The sequence below is a fragment of the Gambusia affinis genome, linkage group LG17 (assembly GCF_019740435.1).
Source record: "Gambusia affinis linkage group LG17, SWU_Gaff_1.0, whole genome shotgun sequence".
Taxonomy (NCBI): domain Eukaryota; kingdom Metazoa; phylum Chordata; class Actinopteri; order Cyprinodontiformes; family Poeciliidae; genus Gambusia; species Gambusia affinis.
Window position 1 is genome coordinate 21,186,817 of NC_057884.1, and position 22,849 is coordinate 21,209,665.

Here is a 22,849-nt window from a genome sequence, read left to right on the forward strand (position 1 = left end):
TCCAGACTGCGTCGCCGTACCTTCAGCTTCGGCAGCCGCTTGATGGTCTTCAGAGGTCGCAGAACTCGCAGCACCCGCAGGGATTTGATGGTGTTGATGTCTTTCCCCTTGGTTCCTCTGTGAGGAGTGAAAACGGCGTCAGTCTGGGAGAAACGCTGCCATCGACTCAAGTTTTAACTTTCGCCATTCGATCAGTTTTGCGTTAGTTCAGCTGTAAACTGATCAGCGCTGTTAGCATTCGGTTAGTGGAGAACATGCAGTTCAGTAGATTATCTAACTCTACGGAGTTACAATTGTGTCTGTTCTTTGCTCCTCTGTTAAGCAACTCATCCTTTTTTTCTTTTGTTTACTTACATTGTATTTACCACAAGATTACAGAATAGGATTATGGTCAATAAAAATAAAAAAACAACACAAAAAACCATTTATTCTCAGAGTTTAAGCTGGATGTGTAAGATTAAAGCGAGTCCGAATTAAGAAGAATAGAAGAAGCATAGGTTCAGAGAAAAAAAATAAAAAATTTTGAGACTAACATCAAGATTCAAAACATTAAAAAGTTGAAATTATGAGAAAAAAAAAAGATACATTTCTGGGAGAAAAAGTCAGAATTGCGAAAGAAAAGTTATAATTCTAATTAAAAATTTCAGAAATCTGAGATTAAAGTCAGAATTCTCAAATTTAAGTTAAACTTCTGCTATTAAAAGTTTTTCTTCATAATTTTGACTTATGAGCAAAAGTCAAAATTTTGCAAGTAAAAATGGAATATGAGTAAAAAACTCAAGATTCTCAGAAAAAGTCAAAATTCTGTAGAAAAAAAACTGAATTCTGGAATTTATATCTGAAAAGGTCAAAGGTTTGCAGTTAAAGTCGGAAATTGTATGATTAAAGTCAGATTTCTGACAAAAAATAATTCTGAGGTTATTGTCAAAATCATGAGATTAAAGTCAGAATTCATAAAAAAAAATAATAATAATTCTGAGATTTCAGTAAAATCTGTTATTGTGGCACTAATCGTCTTCCATAGAAGAGTGCTAAGGACATGAAGTAAAAAGCTTGGAACAATCTGGAACACAAGTCAAACACTGTGGAAGTTTTTTCACTTACTTGATGAAACTCAAACTGTTTGTTTTATAAAATGTATTAATAGGATTAACCGAAATGCAGCATAGAAACACAGGAAACAGAGTTCCATAGAACTGAGCAACTATCAAACACTGAGTGTTTCAGTGTTTGCAAAGAAAATCATGCAATAAAAATATAAATGAACATCTTTGATTAAATAAGGAGTATCAGAGCAGATGCTGCCTTTATTTTATTTGCTTGACTGAATCCAGCCCTGAGGAGCGCTAAAGTGCTAGCATCTGCTCACCAGAAAACCAACAAAAATTCAGTATATTTAGATTTTCATCCTTTTTTACCATGATATACCTTTAAAAAGGAACAAAAAAAACATGTTTTAGTCATTTCCATATGAAACAACAACAATAAACCTGAGTTTGTTCTTCGGTAAAAAGTGATAAACTCCAAATATTACGACTTTGGGAGTTTTCTTTTCCACTAAAACATCATGCAGCTCTCATGCTTCTGAACATCATGCAGTCTCTGGTTTCTGTTCCCATATCAAAGGTCAGAACAGTGGAATAGATTTCAGAAGCTGAAGATGCTGCAGAAGGTTTTCAGGCTGGCTCCTTCTCCACTTTATCTCATTTTTAAGAGCGCAACATTTTATTTTACAGACATCGAGTGAAAAAGCAGCCCAAGTCCATGTAAAACCAAAAAAGAACTACAGAGTTGTAGCATTTTAGAGGATCAGAAGAACGTCTGGCTGCTTGGAGAGAGAATCAAATACAGGTTTTCTACTACAGAAAACCTTTAGCTGTGATTTTGGGGGAAATAGAAACTGAAAACAAAATTTATAACAAAAACAGCTTTTTAAAATATTATTTCTAAAAAATAGTCATGAATTTGTGTTTTTCTAGTTAAATATAAGGCTGTCTATGGTCAGTTTGTAGCCTAGGAGGTAAAATAAAGTAAAAAACCTACTAGTTTAAATTGAAATAAGAGGCTGAACTCCTTTACTGACTCTCTGTTAAGGGAGTAAAAGGCTTAAATCTCCTTCAGTTGACCTGATAAAGTTTCTTAAACTGATTTTAGGAGTTTAGAGTCGGATAAAGGCCAGCGCTGATGGATCAGACTGATTTAAAGAAATGCTGTTTACAGAAAATCGAGCTTCTGAAATCTATTTAATGGCGTTCCCAATATTGTCTTCATAACTTCAGTTTGTCAATATTGGCTCAGGAGGATAAAATTTAGCAAAAACACAGAATATCACCAAGGATTTTTGTTTAGTTTCTATTGGAAATATCTCAGCACACTTGAACTAATCTAGGATCGGACGATAATCGTTTCATACCTGTCGAAATCAATCATTATTGATTAAGTTTTTTGGTTTAATTATCTGAAACTTTGCTGGTTTTTTTTTTTTCATTTTTAAGCAGTTATGAGGCGCAGTGGGGAAACTTGAAACTGCTACTGAGTCAGTTACTCAGCAGGTCGTTGCTAGGCAACCAAAGTGCGAGTGAGTCAGTTGATTCCACCACGCTAGCTTAGCTAGCTGAGAAGTTGAGCAACTTTTAAATTAAAATAAAAAAGCCAGAATTTGGCCAATAAAGTCGGAATTGTACGATTAAAGAGAATTCAGAGGAAAAAAAAAAAATCTACATTCTGAGGAAAAAAATTGGAATTCTAAGATTAACTTTAGACTTCTGCTATTAAAGCCAGAATTATGATAAAAGAAGGATAATTATGCAATTAAAGCAGGAATTAATTAAAATAAAGTCAGAACTAATTTCGACTTAATTCTGAGATTATGTCAAAATCATAAGGAAAAAAAGTCAGAAGTCTGAGATTATTACATGGGAAAGCTGTCTTGTTACAAGTGGAATAATCTGCCAGCGGAACTAGTAATCTTTAATCAATATTAATAAATTCTTGACTTAAAACAAGCTGCTATGTCTTGCTGAAAATTGACAGTATATTTCAAGTGTGCCAAGATGTTTACAGCAGAAATTAGACCAAAACTTCTTGGTAAGACTGAGGGTTTTTGCAGTGAAGGTTGAGGTTTGGTCACACTACAGGCACCGTCAGACTGGAGGTTTGTTAGGAGGTTGGGAATTTCCTGGAATGTTTTCCAGGAAATGTGCTTTTAAACTGGGATTGGGTGTAAATAGGGGCAGTTCCCACCTGGCCACACTTTGTTGTGATCTGATGAGGAAAAGAAATGATAAGCAAGCAGACGACACAGAAAAATCACCGGCATAGAAAGAACAAAGCAAACACTTAAAGCACAGATTAAACAGACATGAAGACTTTATTTAACCTTACAGACTGAGAAGGCGCTAAAGACGACCGCTTGTTGCAATTAAACTCAAAAGAATTACAAAAAAAGCAACAGACAGGTTTAATAAACTCTTAATTGAAGCGCTGCAGTGAAAGTAAATTAAATTTATAAGCCAGGGTTGAATAAAAGACACTGATGATGATCATTTGTGCGACTGCTTTCACATTGCAAGAGCATTAAATCATAATTTTCATTACTTTTATTGTTTCTCATTTCTTTTTAGGAGCTCTTTTCCAGCTTCCTGCAGGTTGTGTAACTCTCTAAGGAACCTAAAACCTCCAGTCACATTGGAGGGATAACAGCTAGAAAATCAACAATAAACACATTTGGATGATTTAAATAGAAAAATATTTACATTAACAATCATATTGAGTTTGGGTTCATCCATAAGAACATTTTGCAGCGGTGATTTGGGTGATGGTTTTTAATCAAATGTAAATAAAAACAGATAAATTGCTGTTTTTTGAGATGATTTCTATAAATATTTTTGGTATAATTTGAGAGACTCCAATCTCAATTCCACTCAAAAAACAAACTGTTGGTTGGATTAAAATAACTTGAAAAAAATAATTTGCCAACAAATCCCGGCCTCTGTTTGGTTGAAGTGAATTCGAAAGCCAATGTGAACGCCAAGCGGAGCGGAGACCGCTCCAAAACCAGAAGTGGACTACAGCGCAGGGCATTCTGGGTAAATTAAATAAACAGAAACACGAGAGTCTAGCGCTGAAGGGATAAATGACTCGTGATTTCTTACCAAAGATAAAAAAGAAATTCTTCAACGTACATCTGATGCTACTACAGTTTGTTTACATTTTGTGAAGAAAGAAGTTGCGCTTAGTGTCTTCTGTAGAGGTTTTCATGTTGTTTCCTACAGTAGTTCTTGATGCAGCGCCCCCACAGGCGAGGAGGCAAACAGCTTTTTCAAAATGTTTGATTCATTTGACTCGGTTCAGTGTGAAATCGAACAGCAGCAGCTGAAAAATGCAACAAATGTTTCAGTTTTGGTCCCAAATCAAACCAAATCTGCTGAACTATAAGGTGTGAAAACTGGGTTTCTGCAGGTTTCACCATCTCAGATTTAAGACTGAAAGGCCGTTATGAATAAAATTTAAGACCTGGTTCACGACGGCAATCTAGAAAATAAAACTGCATATTTTATACAATAATGGCAAACGTTTTGTCCAAATTCCACGTAACATTGTACAAACGACCAATTACCAAATGGTAATAATTTACATTTATCAATGATAAACACAAAAAAGCTAGCTAGCTAAAAGCATAAACCAGCTGGTTAGCGGTAGCTTAAACTGCAGTGAGTCACAGAACGTAATGAAGACGTCTACGTGTTAAAAAAGAAGCTACATAGAATATACAATTAAATGTTCCTGCCACAACAACATTTAAAATTTATTAACTTATTTAAGGCCAACTTAACATTTCTAAATGAATTTAAGAGATTTTAAGGCCTTAATTTTAAACACACAAAATTAAGACTCAATGCTTTTTAAGGACTCTTTTTCTTTTAAGAAACTTTTTGAGACAAATTAAAATGTTTGATCATCCAAACAGACCTAAAGTGGAAATGTTGACACAGGAAAAAAGTTACTTGTATTTTTATATAAATATCTGTTTTTTATAAATATAGTATGTTTGTATTCACTTTATTTCACAGAGATTTTTTCCAAAAACATCAGAAAAGAGGGAAAATAAATAAAACATTCTAGAGGATTTTGGTTCTATATTAAGGATATTATTAATTTTTCTGAGGAATATTTTGGGGGAGTTTATATAGTGACCTACAAAAGCTGAGAGCTTAGAGAATATTGCTGATATATCTACTGTCAGAACTGATATAAACCATTCGACCTTGCATTGTGAATGCAGTCATTTTGACGGCTTCTTGTGATTGATGGTAAGAAACACAAAATGATGAATGAAAAGTGAGCAGGAGATGAGCGGAAAACAGAAAATAATCTCCCTAATTTGTGCAAAACTAGAAAAACAAATAAAGATCTGGTAAAAATGTGTGTTTGGGTTGAAAGGCATTCACTCCGTTTATTATCAGTTTCAAAAAGATTACTCCCAAACGTGTGAAAGCTGTGGATTGAAGCTGATTCAAATCATTTTCACAATATTTTGGTGGATACGCCAGATGATTTCAAAGCAGGTAATTACAGTTATGCAACCTGGATGTGCACTTATATAACAAAAACAGAGTAAATGCCAGTTTCTTCAATCATGACTCTGATGATAATGACAAAATGTGACATTTGCTCGAGACGTTTAGCTGCGAGACGAAGGCTGTAAACTGGAGCGACACCGGGTTGATGGACGTGAAGGGAAGCGAGAGGACACAGACGGAGAAGAAGCAAGAAAGAGCAGGCGTTACCCCATGAGGCTCCTGAGAGCGATCCGAGCCAGGAAACAAAGACAGAAGAGGACATGAAAGTGGCAGAGGCAGACTCAGCAACAGGGAAAAGACACAGAGAAGAAGAAGCAGCAGCAGCGGCAGCGATAAGACAGTAAAATCTGAGTCAGGGGAAAGGTCACAAAGCAGAACCTCAGAGTAAACGGACCGAATGCAAAGCAGAAACAGACAAACAGCAGGAGACATTTATTGATTTATTGATACTCCTCATGATATTTAAGAAATTAAGCTTTTTGTTGTTCATACACAACAATATACTTCACTGCGAGTCAAAAAGACAAAAAAACTTTTGTTTTTGTTCTGTTATTGTTCTTTCCTTTTCTCTTTTTGTATAAATGTTCAAAAATACCTAATAAACATAATTATAAATAAAAAAAGAAAGCTGAACATTTAATTTGAGTTCATGCATTCGGCAGGGGAATCGCTCAGAAAATAAAAGTTTTTAAGCAAAAGAAATGACACAAAACCAAAATCTTACCAAGCATTTTGGTTTAGTTTCTTATTACTCTTCATATAAGACAAAACTAACTTATAAGTTACTTTTCAGCTTGTTTTAAGTCAATAATACCTTCATATTGATGAAAAAGAACTAGTTCACTGACAGATGATTTCACTTAAAACATTTTCCGATGTTATAAATAAATAATCTAACAATAGGACTAGAATGTTTTCATCAATATTAAGGAATTAATTTCTTAAAAAACAATTCTTCCTGAAAACTTACTCATAATTTAGGTTTGTATTATTTCAAATGTACTGAGATATTTTCTCTAGAAACCAGAGAAAATTACTTGGTAAGATTTTGTGTTTTTACAGTGAAATCTGCTGTTGATACTTTACAAAATCAACAAGAGAAAAGCATTTAAGTTCATTTATATGGCTTTTTTATTAGCAACAAGGCAATTTAAATGAATTTACATTATAAAACATAAAAAAGTTACCAATTATGAAACAAGAAATAAACATCAAATCATGTAATATCAGCAGATATTAATCAATTCTCCAATTATTGTTAATCAAAGGAAATCCAAAAGTATGAAACAGCAGATTTTAATGTATTTTATTTCTAATTTATTCAGTGATTTATAAACTATAAGCAATCAAAAACGGTTCCATTAGTGAATACATTATCTTCAATCAAAGTTCAGATTTTCCAGTTTCAGACTTAAGAAAAAAGGCAAATTTATGATTAACTACTTTTCTGTTTCATGGTCTACCAATAAATGTTCAAACAGATTTACCTTTAACTTCTACAAAAAGCAATTACCCGACATTGTGTTGGGGATCGACTGCAAAGCTGCAATTATGTGGCAAACAAAACCTTCAAAGAGCCAATAAAGTCCTTCTGACCTTCATCAACCAGCAGTCGGTTAAAAACAAAGAGAAAAGACTGAATTCAGAACAGAAAAGAAAAATCTGAGTTGGAGGTCAAAGGTTACATAAAGCAAAAGCCACAAAAACCAGGAGAAAAGTCCAGGAAAAAGGAGGAAACAAAGCAGCTAAAAACGATTTCAGTGAAAAGATTTAATGCTAACGCATCACAACAGGAAGTGATGAAAGCGACTTACGAGCAGGCGAAGGCCACCAGAGCGCCGCTGACCACGATAAAGTCCAGGATGTTCCAAAGGTCACGGAAATACGAGCCGGGATGGAGGAGCAGGCCCAGGTCGATCATCTGGGGTCAGAGGTCAAACACCAAGAGAAAACAACCGACAAGCAGAGACATTATGTTAAAAAAATAAAATTAACCAGAATTAAAATGAGAGAAAAGAAAAGAAGAGAAAAACATTATGTGAAAACAACAACACTTTAACCTGCTGTTGGATCAATAAATCAATAATTTATATCGGATAGATAATCCATCTGATAGGACAGGGAGCATTAACCTTTGACCCCGTTAGCAAACCCACAGACAATATCAACACAATGTGTAAAAAACATGGAGTTTTTTATTCACCATTCAATAATTATTAGTGATTTATTATAAATGCAGCTTCATAATGTCTGATTTTAGACAGAAACGAGTTCATTTCTTTAAAACAAGAAACATTAAATATTAAAACATTTCTTTATCAGACAATGTATTATGACATTATTACCAGATAAAACAACATTTTTTTTAAATCACAATTCCCTCTTGATTAGAGGACAATATGTAATATTTGGTATTAATCACATAAAATGTTAGTTTATTTCTGTTCTTATTGTTTTTGGCCGGAGTTCTTTGGTCTTTTTCTGGTCAGAAACTTTTCAGTTTCTTGACTAAACAGACCATCAGAAAATGAGCATCAGGAATAACATTTAAATAAATTATTTTCACTTATATTTTATAAAAACATGATAAAATATATTATACTGAGCTTATATTTCACTAAAATATAAGCTTAACTCCTCATGACCGGCTAAGGAAAGCTGGTGAAATCAACCGACTCTCTCGCTCTTTGGTTGCCTAGCAACGACCTGCTGGGGGAGAAGCAGATCCAAGTCCCGCCTCCCCCAACTTTGGTTACCTAGCAACGGCCTTCTGAGTAACTGACACAGCAACAGTTTCAACTTTCCCCACTGTGGCTCAAAACTGTTTAAAAATAAAAAATAATGGCGCGAAGAGAAAACTGGATAAAAGTTTGATAATATTTCAGATATTTAAAACAAAAAACCTATCAATAATTATCGATATTGACTAATATGGAAGGCTTATACAGTGATATGTTTTTCATCCATAACGTCCAGCCGTAACACCATCTTAATTTATTTTATAAAATCTGGATTTCATTTAAGGTTTTTAGGGTAAAAGTGCGCCGATATAAAATAAAAACCTATTGAAATAAACTGAAGTTTGTGAATATTACAATATTACATGGCAAAACGTGTTTATTATGTGCTAACAATTATCATTTCTTCAGCCCTTCTCACCTTTATCACCATCTCAAACGTGAAGACTCCAGTGAAAACATAGTCCAGGTATTTCAGAGCCTGAAAACACAGCAGAAACATTTCAGTCGACTCGTCAGGAAGTCTTCATTGGAGGGGCGAGCGAATGGACCGCTAATGTTTATCCTGCCAGGTCTCAGGTTCTGTTTGCTTTGCACTCTTCTACTCAAACACACAAAACACGTACACACACCTTCACCTCGGTTTGCCTCTGTGGCCCTGACTGAAATGCTAATTAGCTGTGCTTGTCTGTCAAAAAGAAAAAGCTCAGGCCACTTGTCTGCATGCATCTGTTCCCAACCAGGGCCAGCGAGTCACACGTGGGAACCAAGATTGAACTGGATGTGTGCCACACTCCGTCACTGTTTCCAGGTCACACGGCTGCACCTACAATACCTTAATAAAGCCTCTTAGTTTTGCTTTTCCTTCACCTGACAGTAGAGTCCGAATGAATCAGCTAGAGTGGGAGATATTTATGCATTCTTCATACAAATACTGGTCGCCCCAGATGTTTATTTCTGAGTCTTGACTCACGATGTTGCGGTCAGCGTTGGCCTCCACCGGGTCCTCGGCGGCCAGCGTGATGCTGCTCATGGTGATGACGATCAGGATGCACATCTCAAAGTAGCGCAGGTTGACCACGTAGTGACACAGGCGCCGCACCCTGCAACACCGAGCGCACCGGGAACTCAGAGGAGCTGCTGCTTGGCAGGTTCAGACATATTTCAGTCACAGATAAATGTTTCATGTTGTTTAGGGGAGAGAACTATCCAGACCAACCGGACCCACTGAGGACCAGCAAATCACTGGCTTCAAACGTTTGTGGTAACTGATGGAAAGTCTTTACTTTCTAGACCAAAGTCTTTATTTTGGTACAATTTTCTTTACAGAACTGTTTTTAATTCACACGTGCTGGATAGTTATGGATTATGAACTACGGTGGTCCAGAAGGGTCAAATAAATGAGAAAGCTACAGCGGAAGTTGTGCTAAAACAAATGTTATGATAAACCTCCAAGCATTTCTTCCATTTTACCAAAATGTGTGTTGTAGCTTGTTGCTGTTGTGATGAAACGTTTGATTGTTGTGTTGCTTGATGTTTCTGTTTTGTATATATTTTTATTGTTATGTAGTGTTTTGTTGTGTTGTAGCTTTTTAAAATTATGCGGTAGCTTTGCTGTTGTGCCTTTTGTTTTTGTTTTGTAGCTATTTTACTGTTAAGTTGTAGCTTGTAGTTGCGTAGCTTTTGACTGTTGTGTTGTGACTTTTTGTTGCTTTTATTTTATTTTTATTTTTTTTTTGCCTAATCAAAGTTTAGACACATTTTTATTGAAGTAATTTTGACGTTAACATGATGTCAGGTTTGTTTGGTGCAGATTAAAATATTAGGCCGTTAATTATTCGTCATGACGATCCAGCCAATTGAAATACTGAAGAAAATTTTAGCTTCTTCTGCCATCCACAGGCGTCCCTCAGGGCTCCATTTTAGGACCCCTACTCTTCAGTCTATTTATAAATCATCTTTGGGATAGTTTACCAAAAGCTTCATTTTTATGCAGATGACATAATATAAAAACTAAAAACTAAAGTTTGTTTAATACTGAAACAAAATGTTTCTGATATGTTTCTAGTTTCATAAAATCAAACCAAGAAGCAAATATAAATCTTAACTAGCAACATGATCAGCAGTGTTGGGTAAGTTACTTTAAAAATGTAATCCGTTACAGTTACAAGTTACCTTGTTTAAAATGTAATCGTAGTGTAACTTTTTCGATTACTTTTAAAAAGTAATGTAACTATTTACTTTTGATTACTTTTTGATTACTTTGAGATTTTAATGAGTATTGACCCATGTTCAACATTTAATTTTTGAGAACTGAGTGGGAACCTTAAAAGAGCACTAGAATCGGCGGACACACAGTGCTGGGGGGGTAGAAATGCTACCGATTTCTTTGCCATACAAATAAACCTGGAATGGAGTAGTGGAACGGAGTGGCAATGTAATCACAATGCACTGTAAGCTATGTAATGTGTTTTGAGGCAGTTGACCAAAATCCCGGACGATTTTTAAATTCCCCCCGGACATTTTTTTAGGTCTGAAAAGTAGGACATGTCCGGGAAAAAGAGGACGTCTGGTCACCCTATGTTGCATACAATGTCTCATGGGAAAGAATAGATTCCAACGTTAGTCATGCATCAAATATTCGTAAAACATTTTTATATTCACAGATGTAAATGTACAGCAGTGCATAAATGTTACAGAAGAGGGTACTATTGTTTTCTGTAATTGCTGGTATTACCACAATTCCGAGATGTTTGTCCTGTCGGGGACACCGTAGTGCAGGGGATTTTTGCGGGCGAGCTGCTGTATTCCTTACAGTGTGTTTACTGCCTGTAAGGTAAGCAGCAGCTCCGCTAGCCCGGTGTAAAATATACATTGCGTTGGTATGCCGATCTTTTTTTCTGTTTGTTCAGTGTGTCAGTTGGCTGCAGATTGCTTCTTGTTTTGATGAGGTTTGATTGTTTTGTAAAGGGAAAATTGTTAAATCCCGACAGCCTGTTTACTGCCTGTAAAGTGGATGAAATAAAGGCGCTAAAGTCTCCCCTCCACGAAGAGCGCTGTGTCCGATTCCTCTCCTGCACTGAACACACTCCACTTTCACGAAAAGAAACACAACGCAGAGCCCATAGGGTGTCTTCCACCAGCACAGGATGGAACATCAGAGTGGCATTGCGGCTGTGATAGAGACAAGGAGCCGTAGCGGGAAACGGCGATAAAGAGCGCAAAGCAATAAAAATATCATTACATATTTCGCAAAGGTTTTTGTTTATATTTTAAAAAAAATTTAACTAAATTTGTAATTCTTAATATTTTCGGAAGTAACTGTAACGAATTACAGTTACTCTTTTTTTGTAATTAAATTACGTAACGTTGTTACATGTAATCCGTTACTACCCAACACTGATGATCAGACAGTTGGATCTGAAATTAGATTTAATTTTTAGAAATGTATTTTGATTCTCACTTCCTGCCTCTTTATGCAGCTATAGAGGTTGGATACTGTTTACCAATGTGCTCCTCGTTTATTACTGGATGTGGAAATTATGCATTTCACTATTCAGAGTCTGCTGCTGTTAAATCGCCCTGCCAGTTTGTCCCCAACATTCCCACAGGACGGTTTTTAAAGCCTCCCTTTTATCTGAGTGTGAATTTGTAAAGACCACGAACAGTGAGATCTGCTAACAGCAGATATTTCACAAACGCCTGTTCCCAGAGTCAGAGCATAATTAGGAAAAATGGTGTTGGAATAAGCAGCATCTGCTTCCAGGAATAACATTAACAAAACGGACAAAAACCGTCAGCACTGGTTCAGCTGCTCTTTGTTTTCCCCCAGGATTTTTATCTTCTGTTGTTTATTATCAGTAGCTGTTTGTTTACATGTATTTGTTGTATGTTTTATTGATTTTGTGACATCTTTGATATATTTAAAAAATGCAACCTGTACTTTTATCATTTTTGTACGTGTAAATGTACATAAATTTAAACTCTATGTTTTTCACACTGTTTAATTCTGTCTGTTTTTATTATATTTAATCATTGCTACCTAAATGTTGGTTCTATTTTGCACCAACATAAAAATAAGAGTCAGTAAGAAGTAAATCTGATATATGAAGGTTACAGAAACCAAGATCTGCCGTCAAAAATGTTGATTTTCCCAAAACCAAATGCAGATTTAAAAGATAAATATATACAGAACTATTTTGTTCTTATCTCAACTCTAATCTAACAATATTCACAGCCATCTTTTATGCAAAACAAATGAAAGGATACGTTTTTATATCTCTACTCAAACGTTTTATTTGGTTATTTGTTACTTTAGTCATATTAGAAATGTACTGAAAGTATTTCTGCATGGAAAGCGTTGGAACCTACGGGTTTGTTTGTCCGAAGACGAACATGGAGCTGTAGGGAAGAATCTGCCGCGGCCCGTTAGCGGCCTCCTCCTCTTCCAGATCTTTCTTCTCCTCACTGAGCTGGAAGTTGCCACAATCGATGCTGTTCACTGGTGCAAAGCAACAGAAGATATAAATATCACTCATTTACAGAAACATGAAGACAAAACGACAATAAAGAAATGTAAGCTGTTGGTTATTGTAGGATTTGCTTCATTTTTTCCTCATTAGAGGCTTTAAATACACGACAGATTTGGAGGTTAAAAACCAAAGAACAATAAAAACTTTATTAACACAAACTCCAAGTTCTTGCAGCTAACAGCTACTGAATCAAGCTAACAGTTACTAAAGCTTATAGCTAGAAGATAACCGCTACATATGGTTAAAGCTTCTCAAAGCTAAGCTGAAAGTTCTTAAGATTAAAGCTAGTGGCTACCCTGGATCAAGCTAACAGCTACATAGATTCTAGCTAACGGTTAGAAGTTAAACCAATGGTTACTGAAGGTCAAGCTAACACCTACAGCGAGTCAAGCTAACGCTTACTGTAAGTCAACCTATTATCAGTTCAAAGTCAAGCTAACTGCTAATTCTAGCAAAAATAAAACTACCTCGAAGCTAACTGATTGCTAACAGCAACTTAAAATCTAGCTAACTATTCTGAGTCAAATGGTTAGCAACTTAGTCAATCTTACAGCTGCAAATAGTAAGGCTAACATTTTCTTATAATCAAATCAACAGCAGCTCAGAGTTGAGCTAAATCCTGCTAAGTGTCAAGCTAATAACTTGACATGTTGTTGACTTAGCTAGTCAGGACTCAGCTTGACTAGCTAACTCTTCACTGCTAAACCTAGGAAGAGCAAAACTTGCTGCTACTTATAGTAAAGGTGAAAGCTACTTGAAACTGAGCTGACAGTAATGCTAACCGCTACCCTGAATCAAGCTAAAAGCTACCCAGGTTCTAGCTAATGGTTCGGAGTTCAACTAATGGCTACTGAAAATCTAGCTAACACCTACAAGAAGTCAAGGTAATAGTAAATGAAACAGCTACTTAGAGTCAGACTAATTAATGTCAACCCAATACCAGTTCAGAGTCAAGCTAGTAGCGACCAAGCTAACTGTCTGGTAAAAGTAAAATATCAGCTCTTAGGATTAAAGCTAACAGCTAGTCAGAGTCAAACTAAGAACTTCTCAGATACTAGCTAATGGTGACTAAGTGTTTTACTAACAGCTACTGAAAATTTAGTTAGCACCTATGCTAAGTCAAGGGAACAGCTATTTTAAGTCAGCTTACAGTTAATCAATCATTTAAGAGATAATGTATCTAAAACCTGACTTGAGCACAATTGTTCTTTTTTTCTGTTCATAAAAACTTTATGGAAAAGGACAGAATATTTTGTTTTTAGAGAAAAGCGGCCCTCACTGGGGATGATGGTAGTTTCTCCGGGCGGCGCGGTGATGGTGACGGGGATGTGGACGGCGTTGCTGTTCAGGGCGGCCTGGCTGGCTCTGGTCGAGTTCTTCTGGTTGTCGGCATCTTCCTGTTTTTCACTCGGCGTCAGGCTGCTTCGCTTCAGCTGCAGCGGACTCCCAGCCAGGCTGTCGTCCTCCGTTTCCGCCTGTTTGTCCCTGGGAAAAGCACTGAAATTTATCTAAATGTAACAGAAACTTCAAACCAAAACTCTTGGTACAATTTAGTGTGTCAGAAGATCTGATTTAATTATGACATCAGTGGAGTTGGGTAGTAACTAGTTACATTTACTCAGTTTTTTGGCTCTCTGCCCTCCTCTGAAAATTATCAATCATTTAATATTTAAAAATTACATCATCAGACAAACCAAAATGTAAAGTTAAGTGGGAGTTTTGGTAGTTTAAGGACGAAAATGACAATAATTCATATAAATAACAAAAAAATAACAAAATCAGGGAAAAGAAAAGTTTTTCCAAAATAGTTTCTTTCAATATAAAACTTATAAAACTTTAACAGAAACTGTAGGTGTGTCTCTGAGTCTGGTGAGTTTCTGGTTAAAACATGTTTGATTTTCATCCAGTGGGTAGAAATTTTACTCAAGAATAGAAGAACTTCACAATAAAAGGAAAACGTAAAGTAATAAAATATATATATTTTTTAAAAGTTACTCAAGTAAATGTAATCAGTTGCTACCAAACTGATGAATCAATCAGTTACTAGAGTAGGATTAGTTTTTTACTCTTGGTTGAGTAATTTCTTGGACTTTTTCTTGCTGCGGTAGTTCTTCTCTTACTCCAGTAAACATCTGGATTCTCTGCCCACCTCTGGATGCGTGAGGAGCTGTTGTCTCCTCCCCCTTTCCCGTCGTCTTGCGCTCCGTTAGTCAGTCGTCCGTTTCCTTCCTTCGGCGTGCGGCGGGAGCGGTGATGACGATGGCCTCTCTCCTCCTCCGGTGACCCGGTTTGGGGGCGGAGCCTCTCTCTGTCCTGGGCAGCGTCGGCGTTGTGCTCCCTGCTGTGGCCATGGTGGCTGTGGCGCCGGACCCCCGGGCCGTCGCCTCCGTCCCCGTTCCGGTCGCGGTGGTGGTGGCGCCTCCTGGAGTGGAAGCTGTCCCTGACGCCGGGCGCCGCCGCCTCCTCCGGCGCGCCGGCTTGGGGCTGGTCGCCGTTCTTGTCCTCCAGGACGAGCGGCCGGTCGGTGTGCGTCTTCATGTCGGGGTGCAGGTGGAGGGCGCTGGAGGCGGCGAGGCGCTCGTCCGGGTCCAGCTCGTTGAACAGCGCCTCGGTGCTGGTCTTCGTGTTGTGCTTCCTCAGCTGGTTGGTCCGCTGCTCCCACACCGACATGGTCTTTGCAGAACGCTGCTCCTTGCTGCAAGCATCCAACCAAAACACGGTGAGTAAACCTTAGGTTCTGATGAGTTCTGATGGGCCGGAGCCATGACATCTGTGGCTGACACATTCCCAGAGAAGCGTCTGGATGAGCAGAAACAGCAGATTTAGGTCGATGGATGGCGAGTTAAACGATCACATGAAGAGGAAGATGAAGAAACGTTTTCACTGATTAGATGTGGCTAAGAGAGCGCTAACGCTAAAGCTAACGCTAACGCTAAGGCTACGTTCACACAGCAGGAAAACCTGAATCTGACTTTTTCACACCAGTTTGAACCGAGGTTAATATAGTTAACTAAAACCAAAGAAATAAAGGTTAATATAGTTAACTAATTATAGGTAACTATAATTAGTTTAATATAGTAACTATAATTAGTTAATTACAGTTAACTAATTATAATTAACTATAAATATAGGTTATCATCGACTAAAAAAATAGTTATTAATTAAAACTAACAAAATAAACTTATAGTTAACCGACAATAACAAAATGAAGGTTATCTTCACTAAAATTAAGTTATTAATGGAGTTATCATCAACTACGGCTAACAAAATAATTATTAATATTGTTAGTTAAAGTTATTATAGTCTATGCTATACGCTGCGTTTGCCTACCAAGATGGCGGATCACTTTCAGTTCCAACTTGTGGGAGCTATGTATTATCAATATGAACTACCACACACACAAAATAATAAAATGGGAATTGAACACCAAGACCTGCTGTGTGAACGAAGCCTAATGGTCTGATTTATGGATCCCAGTAAGTTCCAGCTGAATAATGGAAAAACTATAAATCTGTCACTTCAGTTTGTAAATCTCACTTCCAGTTTAGTAAAATGTTCTCAGGTCGGATTTTACTGATGTTCTTAATGTAAGTGGTAAAAATCTAAGTCCATCCCTTAAAATCTGACTGGAATATTTTACAGTTCACAATAAAGACTTCATGGTCAGGGGCGCTGCCAGGAATCTTGGGCCCCATGACAACAAATTAGACTGAGCCCCCCCATTCAGCTGCTGTTACAATTTTTTGAGTCTTTCTGACCCATAAAAAGCATCACAATTTTAAAAGCTTTGCTTTCTTTGGTCCAATACTGATAACTAGACTGAGCATTCAAGACAGGCTGCGTTAGCTGCAGCAGAGGGATGAGCAGCCACATGAGATTGTGATTGACAGCACTAAAAGTTGGTGGAATCAACTGCCTCACACACTCTTTGGTTGCCTAGCAACAACCTGCTGCGTGAGCGACAGTTTCAAGTTCCCCCCCACTTCCAACTCTGGTTACCTAGCAACAACTTGTCAAGTAACTGACGCAGCAACAGTTTCAAGTTTCCCCATTGTGCCTCTTTTTTTAACTGCTTAAAATAAAAAACGATGTGGAGAGAAAACTGGATAAAACAGGAAAAGGTCCTGGCCAGATAAACAAAACTAATCGATAATTATTGATACTGACTGATATGAAACGTATGTATCGTGATATGTTTTTCAGCCTTACCGTGCTCCAACATATTTAAACGTGTCCATTTGCCATCGTCTGTGACGTTTGTGAAGACTTTATGAAGGATTTAGGATTTTTTGTGGTCTTGTTTTCACCAGTTCTGTCCTGGTTTAGACCATATTTCTGAAGGATTTTCCTGTTTGTTGTGGTGTACCCCAGGGAACCATGTTGGTTCCCACTTTGTTTTGGAAGGAACCTCTAGGATCCATTTGCAGTAAGCCGTGTAACAGGGATTTCAATGTAGCCTGATAAAACTCCTGCTTATGGAGGTGATTGTATCTGCTGAGGATAAATTAATGACATGCATTCGATTAGCAGCACACGTCTGCTGCTTTCACCCATATATGTAATGGAAGAAACAAGGTTTTTTTAACGACATTCATTGAAGAGATACTTCATGTAAGTGTTCTGTTACATGATATTTGATGAAAAAAACAAAAAAACAATTTGCATACATGCATTTTCCCCCCAAAAAAACAAGAAGGCAGAAAATTAAAATGATTAAAACATTCTTAGCAGTATCTTAGCAGTCCAGACTGTCTGTAAGGCATGACTGTACACGTCCATTCATGGAACCGTTTTCTATATGGTCACCTGTATTTCAAGATATGTCGAGTGGGGGAGCAGTAGACTGTATAACTCCTAAAAGACACAGAGACAGAGAAAACACAGGAACCAGACAGACAGGGAGTTTTGGTTCGGCTGCACTGGACAGCGACAGATATCAACACTGACAGGACTGGACTGGTCATTTGTTAGACATAAGACAACATGTATAAATAGTTTTATCTTATAAACAAATTTAAGCCTTTTTTTTTTTTACAGCTTTACTTAAATAATTAGAATAAGGCTGGATGAAAAATCAATAACAATATACAATATGTCTAATATTCAATATTCAATCTATGGAATGTAGCATTTTGGGAGATGTATGCAGAGGAAAGACTTTTGCTAAACAAAGTTGCTGGAATCAACTCACGCACTCACTCTCTTTGGTTGCCTAGCAACAACCTGCTGGGTGAGAAGCAGTTTCAAGTCCCGCCCCCCCCCCCAACTTTGGTAACCTAGCAACGGTCTTCTGAGTAACTGACGCAGCAACAGTTTCAAGTTTCCCCACTGCGACTCACAACAGCTTACAAATAAAAAATAACGTCATGAAAAGAAAACTGGATAAAATAGGAAAGGTCAAGACATCAGTTTGGTGGAATTTCAAATATTTTAAGCAAAAAACTAATAGATAATTATCAATATCAACTCTTATAGTGACATCTTTGTCAACCATATTGTACAGAAGAAATTCAGAAGATTATCAAAAATCTTCTTTCAGGAATTCAACAGTAATTTATTTCTTTTACTGACAGAATTATTTCAAATAATTCTGGGAATTGTGGCTTATAGTTAATGAAAACTTCAAAATTAAGTTTCTGGGTTTTTTGGTGCTTTTCCAGTGAATGCGAAGGTCATAACAAACCATTTCTTTTTTTTTTTCCCCCACCAGGGGGTCTTTTGTGGGCTCCAGTGTTCCTTATTTGAAAGTAGGCTGACAGGAAAGGAGGAAGGAGAGGAGGGAAGACATAAGGCAAACGTCAGCCAGGTCCGGGAATCGAACCCGCGACCGCCGCGTCGAGGACTGAAGGCCTCCAAATGTGGGTCGCGCTATCCCCTACGCCCCCACAGCACGCCCATAACAAACCATTTCTTTAATGAAAATCAGAAACTGGATTTTAGGTTTTTATGAGCTCTGTCATATACAATTGCAACCTTTTGAAATGAAGTAGTTTTTCTGAAGCTCCTCTGTGACCAACAAAGAGCAGATTACCGATGTTAGAGCGGCTTCTTGGTTACTTTATCCCACCGTCATGTCCGGGGGTCTGCCACGGCAAACACACTGGAAATGTCAAACTACTTTTGCTGACAGCAACACTGGGAAATTAAGCTTTTATAAACAAATTACTGGGATCAGAGCGCACAGAGCAGAGGAATTACTGGAGACATCAACAACGATGAGCTGTAGAAACACTAGTTACTGTCACTTTACACTCCAACTCTACTGCTTTATGTAATGAACTAAACACAACATTTTGTTCCTTCTAGCAAGATTAAAAATTAGCCTTCGAAAAGCTTACGTCTAAAACAGGAGAAAACAAGTCGGAGAGTGGGAAAGATTCATTTTAAGAACAGGATAAAGAGTAAATGGTAAAATGGGAGGAATTAAGCGATGGAGAGAATAAAGGACAAAAGGAAGGAAAGAAAGGAAGGAAGGAGCAGAAAATTGAGAGAGCGATAACTCACGGTGACTGAATGCTGGTGACGGACGACCTGCGAGAGAGTGCATCTCGATTTTGGTTTACAAAACTGTACATGCAGAACAAAAACAAAAGGAAAAGAATGAGACAAGAAATGTGGACGGGACAGGTGGACGGTGCGTTTACCTGTCGGTGCCGCCCACCTGTCCCTACACTCCGTGATTCACACGGTTTCTATGAAGCTGCTCTGAAAACACAACAGCAACCTGAACCCAGAGCGATTCGACAAAAACCAAAAACCATCCAGGAGTTTCATTCCAGAGCAGGAAGATTAGAAAACAGGCAAGTTTTATTCTCATAATTAAAGAACAAAAAGCTTTGAACCCTTTTGCTTTGATACTTAAACTAAACTTTCATCTGGAGATTCTGGTATGACAACAAATTAGGGCCATTGTAGAGAAAACAAAAAATGTAAAATAAATCTGGAATTTATTTTGAGAGTAATCTCTGAAGTTTTCTAAAAGAAAAAGAGTTTAGAAACACTAAAATCTTGAGCTTTTGGAGGTAGGATTAGCATCATAGTAAAACAAACAGCTACATGACATTATTGTTAGCGCTCAAGAAAAGCTAGCTGCAGCACGAAGCTCTGATTAACACTGTAGCAAAGCTAACTGCTACAAACTGTTATCGACAGGACCTGAGTACGACCAGCTGCAGAAAAAGACTTGAATTAGCCATGTAGCAAAGCCAACTGCTACATTAAATTGTTGCTAGCATTCTAGTACAGCTAGCTGCAGCAAGAAGCTAGGTTAAGCACTGTAGCAATGCTAAATGCTACCAGACATTACTCTTAGAAACTAATTGTAGCTGCAGCAAAGCCAACTGCTACATGAGATTATTGTTAGCACTCCAGTTGAGCTAGGTGTGCAAAGAAGCTGGGATAAACACTGTAGCAACGCTAACTGCTACATGATGTTATTGAGTGAGTTCAAAAAGACTAGGATTAGCCATGTAGCAGGAAGCTACATGGCTTACAGGAAGGTATTATTAGCACTCATGGACCGTTAGTTTGCAGCAGAATCCAGGATTAGCATCCCTGATGCCAAGTTCAGAATATTTGCACCAAATTATGGTATCAACATTTCCAGAAAGTCCTGAATTAATACTTTACTGCACCGTGAGCTGGAAAAGGATTTGGGAATGAAACCCTGAGTTTTTGTCAACAGGAATCAAACAAAAACAAAACCTGTCCAGTCAAAACAAAACCACAAGCCTTTTAGCATAACAGTCAACAACCAAAGGAAATCTTCCTGACATGCAGAAACCAAACGGACAACATCACACAACAACAAAGGAGAACGACTGGGAAGCAAAACAGCTGGAGATATTCAGCTCTGATCTAAATCACGTCGTTATCAGTGGGGATAACAGCAATTAAGGAGCAAAGATGATCAATTAGTCACACGAGTAGACGGCTGTGAAACTTATAACAATTATAATATAAAAACTGAAAATGAGCAAATACAATATTATGGAGCTCATCCTGACCTTTAACCTTTCTGCTTGTTTTTATGTGAACAGATTAGCTGACATGTTTGCTCCTATTTTTACAGTAGCTTCACTATTAGAAGCTACAAATTCTCCTAGTAGGCAATCAGTCTTTACAGTCTCTGTCTGGGGGCCATTTGGGGCCCTTAATCAAGAACATCCTGTAGTTGGTTTCAGGTTCAGTTAGTTACTGCAGCGCATCTGGATCACTAAAGATGGAGAAACATTAGGAGTAAATGTCTGCCTAAAAAAACTTTTAGATTAATTAAAGAAATTTTCTAGAAAAACAAGAACATTTCAGTCATGAAAATGTAACATTTGCTACAGAACTCAGAAATGTTGAGACTATTTTCAGAAAAAAACTGAAAAACAAAACTCAGAAATGTTGAGACTGAGCACAAAAAGTGTTGAGAAAAAGAACTTAGAAATTTCACTTTGAAAAGTTTAATATTTACTAGAAAAAAAATTTAAAAATTGAGATTAATCTAAAAGAATTTCATCGAAAAAAGATTAGTGTCAGATTGTTTTGGAAAGAAAACTTTAAAAAATTGGAAAAACTTTACAAAGTAAAAAATGTAACTTCTGAAACTAATCTTTTTGAAATTTATACAGTTTTTCTAGAACATTTCTGAGTTATTTCAAACTCAGATAATTTTGGATTTTCTTCTAGAAATTCTTTTTAAATTAATCTAAAAATTTCAGAGGTTTTTATTGGCAGAAATGTACTCCCATATTTTAATATGCCGTTGTACAATTAAACACATCAACAAAATCTACTGATGAAACTTTATGGAAACTTTTTCTTTGTTTCTTCAGAAAACTGAACAGTTTTTATTTTGTAATTTTCATGGAAATATTAAAAGTTCGGTGTGATTTTGTCTCACAAAACTCACATTAATATATTACAGTATATTATATTAATATACTGTAATAACATTTGCAATATTATTCATTTGAAAAGCTAATTTTATCCTGATATTTTTGTGCAGATTTGACATTTTAAAAATAAACAGTGGAATATCTGTAGCAACAAACAGGAGCGAATAAAATCTTTTTCATTGCTTTTTTAGTAAAATGTTAATTAAACTCAGCAGTAAAACAAACAATTAGGCGAAAGCTGTTAGAAACTCAGTGCTTCCTTAATTGCAGATAAAGTTGGAGACAACAGCTAGAGCACGGTCATAACGGGGATAAGATGAGGAGAAATGCAAACAAACAAAAACACGTTTCTGAGACGGAGAGGGGAGAACATCCAGAGAGAGAAATATAGAAAAACAAACATATTTCCCTCCGTTTTGGGAGCAAACAGAGCGAGAAGGAGACAGAAACTTACGCAGCGATGGAAATGTTGGCGGCTGACATCGGGCTGACTTCTTTTACTTCCAGAGCTTTCTGCAGAGCCAGCTTCTTATTGGCTGCTTCCTCCTGCTCCTCTTCATCCTGCCAACCCAAAGCTCAGGTTTTATGTCTCACAGCTGAATATCATCAGGAAAATATAAACTACTTTCTATTGGTCGTGGTGATTTTGGAGTGAGACCCACCTTCGTCAGCTCTTGGGCGTTGGCGAGGTTATCAACAGCGATGGCCAAGAAGACGTTTAGCAAAGTGTCTGAATCACAACTTTCAGGAAAAAAAATACACAAAGTGGAAAAATATTTTTAAAAACAAACACCTTTTATTCTCTTTATTTCCACTAAACTTGTGATTATTTGAGGCAAATGCAACAAAAATGTCCTGATGACTCTTAACACGAAGCTTCTGGAGTACGACATGTTTTCACAATATGAGAAATAAACCAATCTGTGTGTGTTTCTACACCTCAACCGACAGTTTCAGCATCAGGACTAAAGCACTCACTGTGAGAAAAAGACTTGTGCATGTGCTTGTTCTAAATGAAAATCAGCGCTTTCTTTGATTTCCAATTTTGACTTCCAGTGATTCACTTCCTGCTAAAGAGCCCCCTGGTGGTTGAAGAAGAATCCACAGAGAAG

General features: G+C 37.1%; 1 protein-coding gene across 1 annotated transcript in view; it reads right to left on the reverse strand.

The window, feature by feature from the left end:
* Positions 1-22,849, reverse strand: part of cacna1bb (calcium channel, voltage-dependent, N type, alpha 1B subunit, b) — a 137,472-nt gene that overhangs the window by 33,689 nt on the left and 80,934 nt on the right. The window contains exons 19-30 of the mRNA XM_044144188.1: positions 22,400-22,467; positions 22,192-22,298; positions 17,659-17,706; positions 15,002-15,547; positions 14,132-14,337; positions 12,692-12,821; positions 9,294-9,423; positions 8,742-8,801; positions 7,397-7,503; positions 5,790-5,801; positions 3,244-3,264; positions 21-117 (exon numbers count right to left, since the gene is read on the reverse strand). Of these exons, the coding sequence (XP_044000123.1) occupies positions 21-117; positions 3,244-3,264; positions 5,790-5,801; positions 7,397-7,503; positions 8,742-8,801; positions 9,294-9,423; positions 12,692-12,821; positions 14,132-14,337; positions 15,002-15,547; positions 17,659-17,706; positions 22,192-22,298; positions 22,400-22,467 (1,532 nt within the window). The remainder of the gene's footprint in view (positions 1-20; positions 118-3,243; positions 3,265-5,789; positions 5,802-7,396; positions 7,504-8,741; positions 8,802-9,293; positions 9,424-12,691; positions 12,822-14,131; positions 14,338-15,001; positions 15,548-17,658; positions 17,707-22,191; positions 22,299-22,399; positions 22,468-22,849) is intronic.